This window comes from Aphis gossypii, chromosome 2, assembly GCF_020184175.1.
Source record: "Aphis gossypii isolate Hap1 chromosome 2, ASM2018417v2, whole genome shotgun sequence".
NCBI lineage: Eukaryota > Metazoa > Arthropoda > Insecta > Hemiptera > Aphididae > Aphis > Aphis gossypii.
The window spans coordinates 75,703,260-75,721,529 of record NC_065531.1 but is presented as its reverse complement, the minus strand read 5'-3'; the positions used below and the strand labels follow the sequence as shown (position 1 = coordinate 75,721,529).

Genomic DNA, 18,270 nt, shown 5'->3' with positions numbered 1-18,270 from the left:
TACGACCGGCTAAAGCGGTGCGACGACTTTCGAAGATTTCTATAACGCATGGCCCGTCTAGGTATAAAATAACGTATTCTGCAATTATATGTACCTAACTGCCTAAGTCCTAACAGTTGTAGTTGGGTACGCCAGTCGTTATCGTCTACTATATCGTCGTAACCGCGATCGCTGTGGCAAGAACACGGCGGCGGAATGTGTCGCGTCATTCGGTCGGGCGCGTAACACAATAGCTGTATATAGGTACTTGCGTTCAGAATTCGTGTGATACACGCGCACAATTCACATAACATACAGAGCGATTCTTTTAACATTTAACACTAATCAGCCATCAATAACTCAATCAAATAATAAAAAAAAGGATTAAACATAGTTTAAGTAGTACTTAAATACCATTATGTTTTATAATAAAATTATCTTATGTATATTTTTTTTTTAAATTATGATTTTTTAGGTTTATAATTCACTTATGAATATTTTTACGACAATTTTGATAAAAAAAAAAAACACTAATTGAAATTGAAGTTAGATTATATAAATGTTTTATTAACAAATAGATAACCTATTAAAAGTTCATAATAATTTCTATTTTACATCTCCTATAAACAGTAAAAGTAAAATATAAAAAATAAAAACCAAGTTTAATATTTTTATTTATATGACGATATTTCCAAAAAAAGTATTGGTTGTCTTTAAAAAAAATAAAACACTGACAAGATACGATTGAGTGTAAGTAATTCACTTTTTAATCAAAAATGTATAATATTGCTAAATTTTAAAAATTTGAAAAACATTTTTCATAAAAATTGACCGTAATAAAAGTTTTCATTGTTAAGAGAATCATTCTGTATGAGTGCACAAATAAATTATAAACGCAATCCACGTATCAAGCATGATTTTTATATGTACTGAGTAGGAAAGGAGATAAAGATTATACAGAGATGTTTTATGACAGAAAAAAAAATATATTCTTACTTTTTGGATGTTGGATAAGTAGGAATGCTAAAAAAAATTGGAGAAGGGGTTTGGTGAACCCCCCGCCATCTTTCTGAATTCGTCCACAGTTACACGATTTATACAACCGATTTCATAAATTACTAGTGTACGGTTTAAAACATTTAAGTATTTAATATTTAAACTATATATTTTTATTGTACAATCAATTTTTGAAGTATTAAGTAACAGCCATAATATTAATTGTTATCAAATAAATGTAATAAAAAGTTGCATAGATTTATAAGAGATTTAAAAATGTACGTACTTAAGAGCTTAAACTACATTTCCGAAATAGTCACTTGTAGATTAAAACTCTACCAAATAACTTTGAAATATATTACATGCGAGATATATTACACATCACTCTTTCTATAAAAAAAAACTATATCTACCTACAATTTAATAAAAATATATACAAGAGTTTACGATTGCGATTTATTTCATAGTCGTATATGCGGTCGATATGAATGTAATACCATAGCAATGGCCAAAGAAATTCAGAATGACGGTATGGTAAATAAAATTATTAATTAAACTTGGATAATTTCACCTGATCTCAGAGAACACGATATTACAGAAATATTCCATACAACTTCTCATTGAAACCAGAGAAATAATCTTAAACGTGAAACTGTGGTATTTATGATTTATACATTCGTATAATGTTCTGACACGTGTGTACAAAATCAAAACACTATTCACAACAGTGCGGTGTATAAGTATATCGTTTGTAACATAGTACAACAGTATAATAGTAGTGTGGTAAACGGCTGTGCTGAGAAGTATGAGAATTACACCGTCGAAGAACACGTTATACTATATTCTGAAGGTATTTTCTACTATAAATAATAATAATGAAATTCCTCGTTTAAATTATGTTGCTTCCTCATCATCAACTTCTCATTAGTGGGTATCTATGTTTTTTACGATAGTCCGAGAATTCGAGATGAATAGATTCACGAAACGGTTTTTTACTGAGACATACCTTTGGGCTTTGACATTTAAAAATATATTAGTAATACATAGTAATATTAGTTAATAAATGAGTAGGTGGTATATTAAAAAAATCAGAACAGTTTTGAAAACTTTCGAATTCAACTTTTGTTTTCTTTTTAATCTATTCCTAGTATCTATATCTCAGAACCTAAAATATGTACCTAAGTAATAATTAATTATACGTCTAAGAAGAATGTATGGATTGAAAAAAAAATATTAGTTTATTTAATAAAATATTATTATCGTAAACATTTATTTGGACTATAAAACTATACTTTGAAGTATAATGATTGTATTTTCATATTATATTTTATAGATATGATATTATATACATAGTGTGTACCTATTGTACCTACATATATAAAAGAATAAAATGATTGTGGTTAATTTCAATAAATTTACAGAAATAATTGAAGTACCTACTTACAGGTATTCAAGTAAAAATACTAAAACAACATTGTTAATCTCTAATAGAGATAAGGAAGTAGCTAGGTATACGTAATTTGAAATAATAATATAAATATATAAATTATATATGTATACTATTGGCTAATAACTAATGCAGTACTAGTTTTTACTATGTCATATACTACACATCGGTTTAAACATAAATAATTTAGTATTGATCGCGTAATTTCTTTTTTTTTAATTGTGAATGCACAATACATATAATTGCAGTTTAAATTAGTTATTACAGCATTCAATAGTATAACCAAAATCGTTTAAAATGTAGTTATATATAGGTATATTAGTGTGAAGCTTCATTTCTCGATTACTATCGCCTATCCTCGCCATTCGCCAAGTTTATCAATACCCAATTTTAGCTTATAATTATCATTTGTAATATTATTACTTTTTAGCTGTCAATGTAAAATATTTCAACACCTACTCATTAATTTAAATTTGATTACATAAATATTTAAAAAAAATTTCTTCACAGCAATTTAGTGTTTACCTACAAAGAAAAATGTATAAGGTTGGTTTTTATTTGAAACAATAAAAAGTTTGTATAGCCCTAGGTCTAACTTAACCTAATCTAATTCAGGTTACTCTTTAATTGGTACAAAAATCTGAGTATTTTATCTTGAAGTATCGAATAAATCTTTTAAGCATCTTGGCTAAAAAATTTTAAAAAATTAGAATTTTAACTAATGCATTATTAAAAGTAAAAAGAGGATTTTTGGTGAATCACCTAACACCCTGTATAGTAGACATTAGTGTATACATACTATTTATTATATATAATAAAATATGTAATGTATATGTAAAAACAGTGGTATAACATCTAAAAACGACATGATATTATCATGGTAGTTCGCTACAGGGTAAGTCACTGACTATTAACGAATCGTGCAGTGAATAATAAACAGGTCAAGGAAGTATTCTGAACGTAATTTTCTGGACGGCAGATAATATGATACACTGCATGTCTGCACGTCCAGTACGATAATTATGATTGTGCAGTTGTGTTAATATAATATTATTATACATTTTACACACGTTCGCTGTTATAGTGGTAAGTTTTACTTAAAAAAAAAATTACTTATTGTATTATTATTATTATTATTATTATAGTGTAAATTTACTCGTTGAAATGATGGATAGGTTTAGGAATTGTACATTTCAATCATAGATTTAGAATTATGTTTAAGACAGAATTTCATCCCATTGTAATCTTAATTGAGCTCAGTAAGGCAGCTAGTTATTATATTGAATTTTCCTTATTATCTTATTTACGTCATTAATTATTATAATCTATAACCGTACAACAATATGAAATATCAAATAAGTTTAGAATAGTATGAGAAGACTTTTTTCATACAAATTATTAATCAGCGGTATAGTCAACCGTAGGTAGTAATATTTTATATTAGCAACAATAATAATAATGAATTGCAAAATAAAATACATGGCGTGTATTCAAATAGTTATTAATAATTATATCATTTTTTTAGCGTTTGATGTACTAATAAGTAAATATACTATATTATTATACTGACATTCCAAGTGCTTAAAATAGGAAAGTGTTTTTTTAAATAATTATTTTTACTTAATTAGGTATTTGTTTTGTATTTTTTAAATTATTTTTTGTGATCAATTATAGGTTATTTTTCGGACCAAATTAGGCTTAAATTTTAAGTCTAGGAACTCGACAGTATAGTTTAGTTATGCGCGGTGTAAAATGGTTAAATGTGCAAAGATACTATTTTTTTATTTATCTAACAAATAATTGTAAAACATTTTTTAATGATATATTTCAATGCACGTGCAATGTACTGTGTGTGATGTAAATAGTTTTTAAATAATATTTATTGGCAAACAGCTAGTGAAATCAACACTTCTTAAAATACACACTCGTGCGAATGCCATAATAAAATTGAATTGAGATCCCATACTGAGTCGAATCAACACGTAATTTTATAATAGCTACAGGTATCTATAATATGCAAGCATTAAAAAGAACTTATAATTCATTACCAACAATTTGTTGTATTTATATTTTTCATTCCAACACCAGACCAGATCAATTCGGATGGCTATCTATAATTAATATTACAAAATATGTTGATGTATACAATATAATATATTATATAGGACGCAGCGTACGAAATTTGAGTATTGTTTTTAGACAATACGTGATCATCGAATGAATATTAGCGTCGTCCGAGTCACGATGAAGCATACGTATAAATGTACAATATAATATTATGCCCAATACCATGTAGTATAGTGGAGAGGGCCTTTCTCTTCAGACATCTCCCGATCATTATAATAGAGATCGTGACCGAAGTCCGTAAGACGAACTTATTTTGAAAGGATTCCTGTCATTACAGATGATCGACGATGTAGACGAATTGCTGTCAACGTTCAAGGGGAAAAACACAGATCAATTGACCGAATGACACACTGATGCAGAGTGCAGACCCGCCGCAAAATAAATCGATTGTTTTGTGCCCAATCCAATAGGTTAAGTTAGGTTATTCGAAGACCAATGGACGTAACTCATTTCCACACAGAAACATATAACAATCTTGGCCAAATGGCTTATTAGATATTTTTATAACAAAAGTCGTGCCGTTGATTATTATCAAATTATACACACTTGCACAAAAAAATATACATGAGATTCATTTAGAAACGCTATAACCTTGCGTAATCTAGTTTAAGAGTTTGTTGGCCTCTGTTATACATGTATGTATGCATAAACGTATTCGTACGGGGCGACAACAACTTTAAAAGAAAATTTCTGACGCAGTTTGTATATGTGCACACAAAGAAACATTGAACTTTAACGGCACATTAATATCTTTATTTTAACTGTTCCAAACGTGTTCTCGTAGAGTAATGGCGAATGGCGATAATATTATAAAAATATATTTAAAAATAACTTTTATTACTGTATAAAAAACCAAACGCCAATTCTGTTAATTATTGTAAAAATAGCCTCGTGTATAGTTCTGTAAATCAGGTGCGCGCGTAGGTTTTTCAACGGGTAAAAAAAATAGCTAATGAATTTACCTAACACAACGTTTATATATTTTTGATGTAAATATGTAACCTTCACTTATACAGTTAGGTTTGTAAATTATCTATTAACGAACAAAAATTAATAACGATAATTATCAGTTTTTGCTTATTATTGACGTTTGTACATAATATCATTTAATAGTAGATGTATAATAATTAATAATTATCATCTAATTTGAGTCACTGATTTTTTAAAACGAAAACTCAATGAGGTGTATTACATACAATACAGTAGTATACTACTGTATATAATACGTATATTATCTAATTTTTACGTAAGATATTTTTAATTAATAAATGACCTTACATATATAGGCATTCGATAGTATCCCGGACGATGAATGTAGGTACCTATACATAATATTTATGAAATACATATCATCATTCCATTATGCTTAAACTATTTGCTACCCTACCTCTCCCTAATTGAAAACTTTAAACATCAGTCTCTCGGCTGGCCTAAAATCCACAATATAAAATTCGTTCCCTGTCATTTTATTTTGATATTGCAGGAACAAACACATATGGTGAAACTATATAAACTAGGTATACATTATTTTTATGATGTTTCTGATTAACTTAAAATGTAGATACTAGATATTTTATACTAAAGATTTACTATTACTCTTTAACATATTATTGCATTAACTTTGTTTGAAAATATGTGTTAATTTAGGTGTACACTATACATATATTTTATTTTAAGTAACATAAGATTTATAAGTCCAATGATTGATGAATGATTATCATCAGATATCGACAAAGTTGTATAGGTATTTAAAAACAAATCACGGTCGTATAAATATTATCATTGTCTTTATGTCCTACAAATGACACCAATGCAAGGCGGGCCCCAATTGAAAGAGTCAATATCGACGAGTATAGTTTATTATATTATGACAAATAGCAAACAGCGTCGTGAATAAAAGAACGCGCGTGTGTAGGACGTAGGTATACCTTGTACTATTACAATGTAAGTATAATATATAAGTACATATGCTCATTTTCGAGAACACTATAATATTATATGCGTAAGCAACAGACCACACCCCACGCAAAATGGAGCTGCGCCGAATACTGGGTCAAAACGGTAGACAGATGTATCATTACATATTACATATTATTATGGAGGTCGCGGTGAAAAGAAGGAGCAGTTGAAAAAAAATTTTTTAGACCCACAAACAAACGTACGAGAATCAGAGGAAATCAAGGTCCCTCCCCCTGCGCATGCTGCATCAATACAGGTCGCTACACTTATTATAGCCAATTGACCTTTCTCTCTTCCTCCAAACAGAGACAATGTTTGTTTTTTTCGCAGAGACTGTACCTAAAATGACTACCTACCTACGTAGGAAGTTTACAATTTAAATCGCGTGTGCGTATTTCGGAAGCTACATCATTAAACTAAATTTCAAAACGTACAAATAAATGAAATTATAGTAATATATTATACATTAAAGTATAAGTTAATATCTAATTAAAATTTGAAGGAGCAATGTACGTCTATAATTTTAAAAAACAAACCACCGTCAATTCTAATTTTGAAAAAAACCTTTTTATTTTTTATTTAATATACGTATAACCTGCGTATGCGATACTTACGATCTATCTTATTCCAAATTAAGTATTATACTAAGTAATTATCGAGGAAAGATCGTATAATCACAAAAACTTAACAATTCAATCAGTATAAAATGCATAAAAATAAATGAACCGTTAACTTCGAAAATTCAAATTCAATTTTAAACTCCCATTACCATACGATATAAATATAAATCAAAATATTCAATCTATAGAATACTGTATAAAAAATGTTGATAAATGATTAGGTATGTAAGCACTAACGACTAATATAGACAATATGACAAATATGTCAACATTTTCACAGGCGAGGAAGTGTTATATCCATCCTGGTTTACTTTTGTCTATTGATTTTCATTATTTATTGTTAATACAAAAATTCAGGTTTTCAATTATTATTTTTTTTTTTTTGTGTGGTTTTTAGTTTGTCATACAAGACATCAAATTGTTTGATAAGAATAAAATATAATATGATAAAGTAATGAAAACATATTTTCTGCTATCACGAGATGATGTTAATTATAACTAATAAGTAATGACATATAGGTACTTAAGATACAAATTATCATCTTACACATTCAATGATATATTATTATTAACTAGCATCTTAAGTTAAATGCAAAAATGTATATTTTTTTGTTATAACGTGATCTGCAGAAAATAGTCAAAAATATACATCCTCCTTTTATCTTCCACTGATTCTGCATAAACGTACAATAGAAATATTTCATACAAACTACAGCTAGAATAAATGATAAACATTAAACGCGTTTATAGAACAAAATTATTATAATATTATTTTCACAGTGAATTATTCACTCAAATCTGGGGAAACGGAACGACAACTTGTATACAACTTGCACGTCACGAAAATTGTGAACATCGTTTATAACGGCACGTCACTACGTCAGATTGGATAACAACATATATTATTAAAACAATATTAATAACATACCTACCTACATTTATATATTTTTTCCATCAAAATGTGTAATCGTGCGTACAATTTCACGCATAATATTAAATTCTATAATAATAAAATTATATTATACTCATATCCACGAATATTTTATACGGATTTCTATGGTGTCTATTCTATTATAGCCATCATAATACAGGACCTTATTATAAAATACAATGAGTATGTTTAAAATCAGATCAATGTAGTTATGTTCAAAATGGATAAATATTTGCAAATGTTTACTTTTTGCTATATTCATTGTGATACGCAATATAAACAACTAATAAAATAACAACAGACGGGTGGTGCTATCAAAAAATTTACCGCGGCGAATTATTTTATATATACTTAGTGTGAAGCACCAAGTGCGTGTAACCCGTATGCTTACTTCACTTTAATCCTATAATAATGCATTTATTCAAATTTTGATAATTGGAATTTTAAGGTATATATTTAAAAAACATAATTTTAGATATTTTTACTGTTTAAGAAGTATCCAGTGGCTATACAAATTCATTTTTTTTTTCAAATGAGTACCTTAGGTTACCTTATTACTGTAAATCTGATAATTGGATGACTTACGTCTTGACTTTTTTGAAAATGTCGACGGGTCAAACTTTTTTTGTCCAAGTTGTTAAACTTAACAAATCTAGGAAGTTATAAAATATATTTCTTACGTGCGATTAAACATTTCAAAAAATCACTATTTAAAGAATTTCATTATTCTAGGTAAGAGCGAGGGTGATCCGTTAACATAAGTTTGGTGAATTACTTTGATCAGTTTAACATTCATAGATATTTCGTGAAATGTATGTAGGTCTTCTATGATATAGACGTATTAACTAACTATGTTGTTCTCGAATCAAATATCATAGAACGTCAAATGCAAATATATACATCGTTAGGTTAGGTTAGGTATAGGTGCAAGCGAAATGTAGAAAAATAAAATTTTTGAGAATGCAATAAATTTATAAAATGTGTACAACAATGTTATAAAAACCACACGGGAAACTAAATTCGTTTTGTCTGAAAGCGAATACTGTAGAGAATAAGAAATAATGTGTGTGCAATAATATTGATTATTCACATTATTAGGAAATCCGTTGTCGTTCTCGGTACGGAAAACGATGAAATACACAGTCAACGACGAATAAAGGATTGGAAAAAAAATTGCTTAAAACAACAGAGCCGGTATCCTAGAGTTGATGTCCGACACACGTCGGGTTCGAGTAGTTTTCAACGTTTCCGTCACAATATTTACTGTTGCAAATTTGCAATAACAATAATAATAATAATAATAATAACCACAACGACGACGACAAAAAACAATAATAATAATGTACCGTAGGTATATTTCAATATTCAACCTGCAGCCGACGCGGTTCCGCGACATCGTTTCCGGGTAATTCGTTTTTTCCGGTGTACCTATACCTAACCCGCCGAGCGAACACTGTCGCGGTAAAAAGTCGAAAAAAAGGTAGTAAAAAAATCGTGTTTCACGCGATAACGACGCGAAAGTGATGACGATAGTCGTTAACGTGCCGCGACCGTAGCGCGGACGGACACCGCGATGCTGCGGGTTACGAAGATTCTGAGCTACGAGCGAACGGACGCGACTTAATAATAATCAGATCATCCGGCCCGGCCCTTCGCGCAAAACCGGTTGACGGACGTTATATATATAATATATAGTAATAAATTCGCATGTTTTGCTCCCTGACGGGGATTCTTGCATAATTTACACACATATATCCATTGTGCGTGCTCACGACGGCCACTACGCTCGTCGTCGTCGTTTCTCTTCCTCTCGACTCGTCTCGTCTTATATTATTATTAAAACTTATAAGCTACCCGCGCGGCCGTCTCCGTTTTACCCGACCCGTTAATACATTTTCATTCCTCCTTCGAATTATTTATTGTTATTATTATTATTATTATTATGTTAATAACCGATTCACGACTCGAGTTAAATCTCTATTTATAATTACAGCGGCATTATATATATTATTATGTGTGTGCATTTATATATTATAATATGGTCTCCTCGCCCCACATCGCTGCCCGACCCGTTGTATACATAAATACGACATTAACGGATTGCTGCAGTTGTTGTTGTTGTTGTTGTTGCGAGCGAACGAGCGCTTGAACGGAAATCGCTTTAAAAGAGTTAAATCGTTTACTCGCAGATTAAAAAATATACAATGCACGTAGTAATATTGCAATGTACGTTATACATTTTTTAGTCTATAGACTTTAAGTCACGCGGAGGAGGAGACGTGCCAATTTACGTGTATATACGTTGGCGCGTCGTCCCAAGAGCGATTTTGAAACGTAATAACAGTATTAGATACGCGCATTAATAAGAAATATATCGACTATTATGTTTAGGAATTTTTAAAACTCAAATTCACTACTGCGAAATTTCGAATGAGAACTTACACTAGTAAGTATAGTAAACGATTCAACAAAATATAATATTAAATACTTTTCATTCTTTTTTATTATTATTATTTTTTAATCAATTTTTACTAACTTTATTATTACCTACACAAAACACAAATTCGTTTTCAATTTTTATTTTAAAACTAGCGGACAAAGACTCCTTAATTTTTAAGGTTAAAAACAGAAGCAACGAAGCCGAGTTAAATTAACCCTCAATTACCCTCGGGGCCCTAATTGCTTTCCGTTTTTTCTCTTAATAACTACGGTCACGGCATGTGTTTAACAAGTTAAAACTAGTTTAAAATTAAACTTATTAGCATAATAAAACATTACAGGATTTACAACACTCGCTCAAACCCTTGAGACGAATATGTTTACGTATGAAATACACTATTAAATGCAACAAACCTTCGAAGCAGTTTGGCTGAAACACCATAAAATAAAAATAAATCTAAAGAATATTCTATTAGATCTATATGCAGCAAAATTTGAAATTTGAATACTGTCGAAAAATATATCGTAACAGTTGTATTATAACGAAAGTTTGTAATGAATTAATATTTCCTACATTCAGCATTGTTATAGCAACTGAAGCAATTACCTATAGCATTTGATTTTGTATAAATAATAAAACTATCAAGAAAAGTATAAACAAAATATACGAAATTAAAAACATGCCACTTACATGTTTAATATTTTATAGAATTTGTTTACATTATAAGTTTTGTCTGAAATTCAATTGATTAATTGTAATTAATAAATATAATTATTAAAACAATTTTACTAGAAGAAACTTAAATATGATAAATTTTTTAATTTTACAATAGGTAGTGTGTACCTCATATTCAAAATATCAATAACATATAATTGAATATTTTTAAGTACAATACAGGGAATAAAATACAAAAGAGTTATTAACCAATAAAAACGTGTGTAAAACCAATTTAATTTTTACTAACTCTACACTTTGTTAAATTATAGGATGGTATAATTTTTAAACAATTGTATACAATATACATAAACAGTCATCTAATATAAAATGTATTATAAATTATAAACAAAAGAACATGATTGATCAAATTTGAAGTGATGAAGTAATATTACATTTAAAAATGTGTAAAACATTTTGCATTTGCAGTTTGAAAATTATACCATTATTCCGTGTATATTATATATATTATAATGTTTAAAGTATAGGTAAATTAAAACATAATATATGCTTAATATTATTCTTTAAATTTAATTTGATATAATGTATTTAACGTATTTTTACGTTTTTTGGAGCATGTATAATATTATAATATAAAATAGTAGAGAATATACAAGTAATTATATGGAAAATTATTTAAAAAACGCAATATTACGTATAGTATTACAAATAATTCCTGCTGAATAAAATAGAAACAAATTAATATTCCTTTTTATGTAATATTTTATTGTTTTACATTTTACCGTTTTACGATTAGAATTCTATCGCTTGAAATGTAAATAACATAATACGTAAAATACCATGTAAAACGAGCTATAAAAATAATAATAATGAAACTCGTTAAAAACGGACCGTTAAATAAGAACATAAGTATCTACGTTAAAATTATGGTACCTAAACGAAAACTCAGGAAATTAAAGTGTAAAAAAACAACTTTACAATGTCCACCGAACACAAACTCGTAGTAATTTAAGGCAAACTAGTGTCTAGTATACTGCACACGTATATCGCTTGGTATATTAAAAATAAGAGGAACCAAATGACGTTAATACTTTGTGAAAACATATATTATAATGGGCACTTATGTGGTACACCGTATACGTGTGATTACTGATTTGTGATTAGGTAGCAATGTACCTAATATATAAATAGAAAACAATTATAAAAACGGTTCACGTTATCTAAACGCAACCTAAATACTAATAATGAAAGATTATAACTAGGTAATACAATACTTTAATGTCAATATCGAATTTTAAGAAAGACGTAAGATGCCGAGATATTTAAAAAAATATTATTTATTTAATTTATAACTTATAACACTGTTAGAAGTAGATCAAGACAAAATAAACATATATTTCAATTTTCAACCAATATTTACATTTCGGTAAAAGCCGTTAAAGTCATTTGGACAAAATACGTACTAAAAGTTCAAGTATAATATTTTAACAATTAAGTGTTTGATTTTTTGTTTGATGTTTAATTTAATTATATTAATATCGTAGTTACAGATGTAAGCGATTAATAACAATTAATTATTATACTTCCACTGATTTATTTGATATAATTGTCGTATTATAATGCATTAATATATGTATATTGTATGTACTTACTACTTACTAACTCGTTGCCATTATTAATTTTTGTAGTTTTTACTATAAAGATAGTTGTTACTATATAAGTGAATTTTTATATTGATATAGAATGATTTTTTGAAGTGCGTTCAACAATTGTTTACATTTTTTCAAATGAAATTTTATAAGACATAGGAGTATGTATTAAAATATGACTATTTTACAAAGTTAAACTCGGATTTCACAGAACTCTCTTTTGAAGACGATAGTATAGAATGCTCAGTGCTCATTTTTAATAAGGAATTTATTCACTAAGTGCGACTGTATCACCAAAGTTTAACTTGGATTTTTCAAATTAATCTTAAGGTATTACTATTTAGGTATATCTAAGTCATTTTCCTAAACATTGATTGACGACACAAAACAATGGAATCTCTGACCATAGCGGACTTGTAATATTTTCCGTCGGCTATTCTCAAAAGAAAACTGCGGCGCCACTCGCCGTTTTCTTCACATCTACCTATTTCGCGCGTCGTCCGTTCGTCGACAATTTTCGATCGAACTGTTTCGCGTTGCCATCGGCAATTTCCTAAGGAGTTATTCAGTACAGCGATATTCCGTATCGAATAGTTTTAAATTAACACTATTGTCATATAAATATAATATTAACTACACCTATATAAATTTGATACTTATGGTATAGAATGTAGCAAACTGCCAACACTAGACGGACATTTCGATTTAACGAGGTAACTGCTGTACTGGTACTACTCATCGTTACTATAATGGCTCATTCACGCGACAATGATCGTAATTTAATATCAAAATATTATGTTTACTAAGGTTTGCCCGATAGTAGTTATTATTAGTTTTATACAACCTCCGTTAAAAAAAAAAAAAAAACCAGATAAATGGACCTAACTACAGATAATATTATAATTGAGGGGGTTTGGTTACCGTGAATGTAGTCGTGGACGACTTTGCACGACCGTTCGTCGATCATGTACACGTTGGGCGACGGTATGCCGCGCCTGAAGTCGGTGCTCTTGAAAAAGTCCAACGAGTAACGGCGCTTCTGGCACCGTATGCACAGGCACGAGCCGCGCATGAAAGGTTCGAAAACCGGCGACAGGTCGTGCCTGAGCGCGGGCGGCGTCGGCGGCAGCGCCGGAGACGATATCATATCGGCAGCCGCGGACGAACCGGTAGACGACATCGACGACGCGGACGCCGACGAAGAGGATCGGGACGTCGTCGGCGGCGTGTCCCGTCCGCGGAGACCGCCGCCCGAGGAACACAGCGAACAACAAGAACAGTCTTCGTCGTCGTCGTCGTCGTACGAATCGTCGTCGTCGTCGTAAGAGTCTTCCTCTTCTTCGTCAACGTCTTCGTCGTCGTCGTCGCCGCCGCGGCCGCCGTACGATCCGTCGTAGACGAGACCGACGCCCGCACCGTCGTCAGGCGGTTCCAGATAGTCGCGCCAAGAACCTCGAACCCTGCGAGCGTACGGTTGCGGCGAACCGGGAACGCGAAGTTCTTCGCCGTCGCAACAGTGCGCCGCGGCCGCCGTCGACGTCGTCGCGGTCATGCCGACGACGGGGTAAGCGTTTTTCTATATTATAATATTATCTGTCGTACGGACGACGCGCACACGGTACACACAACGCGCGCAAACACACGAACACACGGCACACGCGCCCGGAGAACACACGGTCTGGTCGCGGCGTCGTAACGGAATCTGCGATACGACTGGACCGTCGTCGGTCGTCACGCCAGCGCGAGTACATTATCATCGAGCGGCGGCGGCGGCGGCGGCGGCCTCTACCCGCGCGCGTCGATTATTATAAGGTCACGGTGAAAACCGGTCCGAACGCCGATCGTCCGTCGCCACTTCCACGCCGCTCCGCACGTATGTAGGGCGTTCGACGACGACGATCATTATTATTATTATCATTGTGTACCGACCCGACGAAATCGCCAAAATGTGTGTAAGTATGACGACGACGCGTGTCCGCAATGCGAGGGCGACCCCGTCGCGAACGGGATAGGTAAGTATAGACGGGATAGGGACGGGATGGGGAGTAAACGCCGCCGTGGTCAGTTATTTTGCGTTTTCGCCGTTTTTTTACTCGTGCCGAAACGTTTTTTACGTTTTCCGAAAAAGTGGAAATCCCCCGCGGCCCCACCGCCGTCCGAATTCGAAAGGTTAGGGTATGAACGGCCGAAGGGGTTTTCGCCGAACGGAGATCGCCGGACGTGTGTCCGCTCGTATCGTTTTATACGTATTTTACTATGATTTTTATCATTGCGAAGGCGACCCCGTCGTGCGAATGGAGTGGTCAGTTATTTTGCGCTCTCGTCTACGCACGCACCTTTTACTCGCACCGAAATGTTTTTTTTTCCGTTAAAGTCCCCGCCACCGTCCGAATTCGATAGGTTATGGGAAGCTGCAGGCTCGTGTCGTGTTCTTTGAAATCGATTAGCCAAATAGACGCCGAGAACGGCAACAAGAGTTCGTTACGAAATGCATTTCCGATACGCATCGTTAGAAGCGTTTTCGGAGGTTTGACAAAAAATAAGTAGTAAGCACGATACTGTGTTTGGGTTCTGCGAAAAAGCGATTTCATGATGGGCAGCCCTCCATCAACAAATGAAACATAACTCATCGCTTCCCACCCACGCAGCGCCACACGATATACAACTGTGTCGATTCAGTATTTATTCGTGTGGGGCTATAAAATCGACGGCTGTTGAACAGACGGTGCGACGGTTGATATACCGGATGATAATGAGAGAAGTATTAGTCGAGCTAGGCAAACCACTTGGCTCGCAAATAGTCGCAGAGTATGTGTTTGTTGTTCCGACCGAACACGTTATTTACACCTGTTTCGTATTTGATGTTTATGAATTGTATACACTCTGTATATGTAGTTATAGGCAACAAACCGTTGTCATGCACAAAACTATTTACCAACGATTTTCGGGGGAAGGAAACAATAGATTATTAGTTAAACCAAAATAAACACGATATAAATATAGTATAAACAAAGAACAATGGAGTAACCACAATAAAAACAATGTGTATATATAAAATTGACATTTGAAACGTGGATCCATCATATCTATTTTATAATCCACTCTTAATGCCAAAGTACAAATCTCATATCAATTCATTACACTAGTTGTATAGTCGTAATATTAAAATATATACATATTATCTATCATATATGATTCGTGGAGTGATTCTAACAAAATGCTTTGGATTTAATAAAGAAAAACAAGTTTAAAAATACAATTAATGAAGAATTTAAAAAATATTAAATTAATTAATGAAAACGTTATGGCCTGCTTATAATTTCTTTCTCCTTACAAAAAAAAAAAAAAAAATTGTGAACATTTCATGATGAACTCGTCTTTGCTCGTGAGCACAATCTAACATTATAATATAATAGTCTTTATAGCGTTTAGTTTTAACAAACAATCCTAATTAGTAAAATTAAAAACTCAAATATTATTTATTTATATATATTATTTTTTTAGATTTTGTTTGAGAAAAAATAATTATTGTAGAAAGTAATGATTACTAATAATTAATAAATAATAATCAATGATAAAGATTGTTTGCTCTCTTAGATTTAGATATAGTGCTTATACTGTAAAAATAAAACTCTCAGGAAAGGTGCTCCTCCTTCGTATAATAATATACATTTTTACTGTCTAGTACAATACAATATATGAATACAATAAAATATATTTCCAAAGTAATTATGTTAAAATGTTCGAATGATGTCGCGCCGCATTGTCCGAATTCGAAATACTGTACCTACGTTGTATCGATATACCATATTACATATTATAATTTTAATAGCCATACAGTATGTATACCTACGTCTTTAATAATATGTTCGATGGTGATTCAAGAGGATCATATTTTATACATTATTTACTATATATAAGCCCATTGCCCAACATGTGTTGATCGATTGACGACGGTGGTGTCGGGCTGTCAGAGGCGTCTGATTTACGACCTTCGCGCCAAAGAACCAAAACACCTGAGAATGATATTTTAATGAATACTGAATTGTCTGGTTTCTTTATTTAAAACTGTCTGACATTACATATTATCGCTATTCAAGTAGGCATTTAATTAATTTTTTTTGTCAACTAAATTTGTTTTAAATTACAATAAAAACATATTATACCTTGGTGTATACTGTATACCTTCAGTGGCGTGACCAAGGGAGAGAGGTTAGAAGTTATATCCCATTCTATTGTAATTTATTTTTGTGGGTAACACCATTATATTAAAGTTATTATAGTGTAGTACTAGTTAATACTTCCTTCTCCCAAAAAACCAAAGTATTTTCAGCCCTATCTTAGTAGAAATTGATATTTTTTTTTTTACCAATGTGTAGCACGCTATTTTCGAAAACATGCAAGCATAACATTTAAATTCATGAGACACTCTTTTCCCTCAAAATTGAAATTATATAAAGTAGTATAAAATACGTTTTTTCAACGCTATCTTAAAAATAACGATTTTTATTTTTCATTTTTACAAAAAATGTATACGCCATGGCTTCAAATATACAAGCTTAGTTTAGACATTTAAACGATAATCCTTCCCTCTCGAAATGGCATAAAATTAAAAATACATGGAAATGGCCATTAACAAATCTCTCTAGACTCAATATCGATTTAAAAAATGTATACCTACGACGTTCCCATAAACATAAAACACAATTATAAAATTCACACGATTATCACAATCACATAAAGTGACCATAATTACCCATTTCTAGCTGTTACTATTATCCTAGCAAGAATTAAGGTTTTCAAAAATTTATTTTTACGATTATAATGTATGCCATTTTTATACGAACATTCAACTATTCAAACTCAATTTTGAAATTATTAATACAATCCTTCCTCCTTAAAACAGTGTAAAATTAAAAATAAATAGAGTTGATCAGCAACAAGTATCGTCAGCATATTATATACTCAAAATGAATAAAGTTCATACTAAAAAAGTTTTTTTTTTACGAATTTAAAGTATGATGTATGAAGTATGTTCTCGTAAACATACTATAGTTTAGTTTTGAGATTCACACGACTCTCCTCCCAACCCGCTAACTGCGTCATTAGTTTGATAGAAGTAAGGCTATATATTTTTATTGGCATCAATTTTCTATTAAAAAAAGTTACACTATATTATTTTGCACACGAGTGACGAGTATGATTTTACATGATCAAGGTTCACGTAATATTAATAGAAATGTAACCAAAACTCAGTAATCAAGATTTTGTCTTAAAACAGTAAATTTAATATAATATATAATAAATAATAGTATATTAATTGAGAAAAACTAAAAGAACTGCAATAAAATAAAAATAATAAAAAAACGATGTTGGATACAACCGACAACACGAGTAAGTAGTATCGTACAGCCATACTTTATTAATTGTTGTTACATAATATTATA

At 31.3% G+C, this 18,270-nt stretch overlaps 1 protein-coding gene across 3 annotated transcripts in view; it reads right to left on the bottom strand.

Moving 5' to 3' along the window:
- The window catches only part of LOC114132683 (ras GTPase-activating protein raskol-like), a 136,964-nt gene that overhangs the window by 105,446 nt on the left and 13,248 nt on the right, over positions 1-18,270 (bottom strand). For 2 of the 3 annotated variants that reach the window (XM_050200915.1, XM_050200916.1), the window contains exon 1: positions 13,745-14,534. The exons of the other annotated variant lie outside the window; for it this stretch is intronic. In XM_050200915.1, coding sequence (XP_050056872.1) covers positions 13,745-14,375 — 631 coding nt within the window. In that variant the 5' untranslated portion in view covers positions 14,376-14,534. Of the gene's footprint in view, positions 1-13,744; positions 14,535-18,270 lie in introns of those variants that run through there. 3 annotated transcript variants of the gene reach the window in all.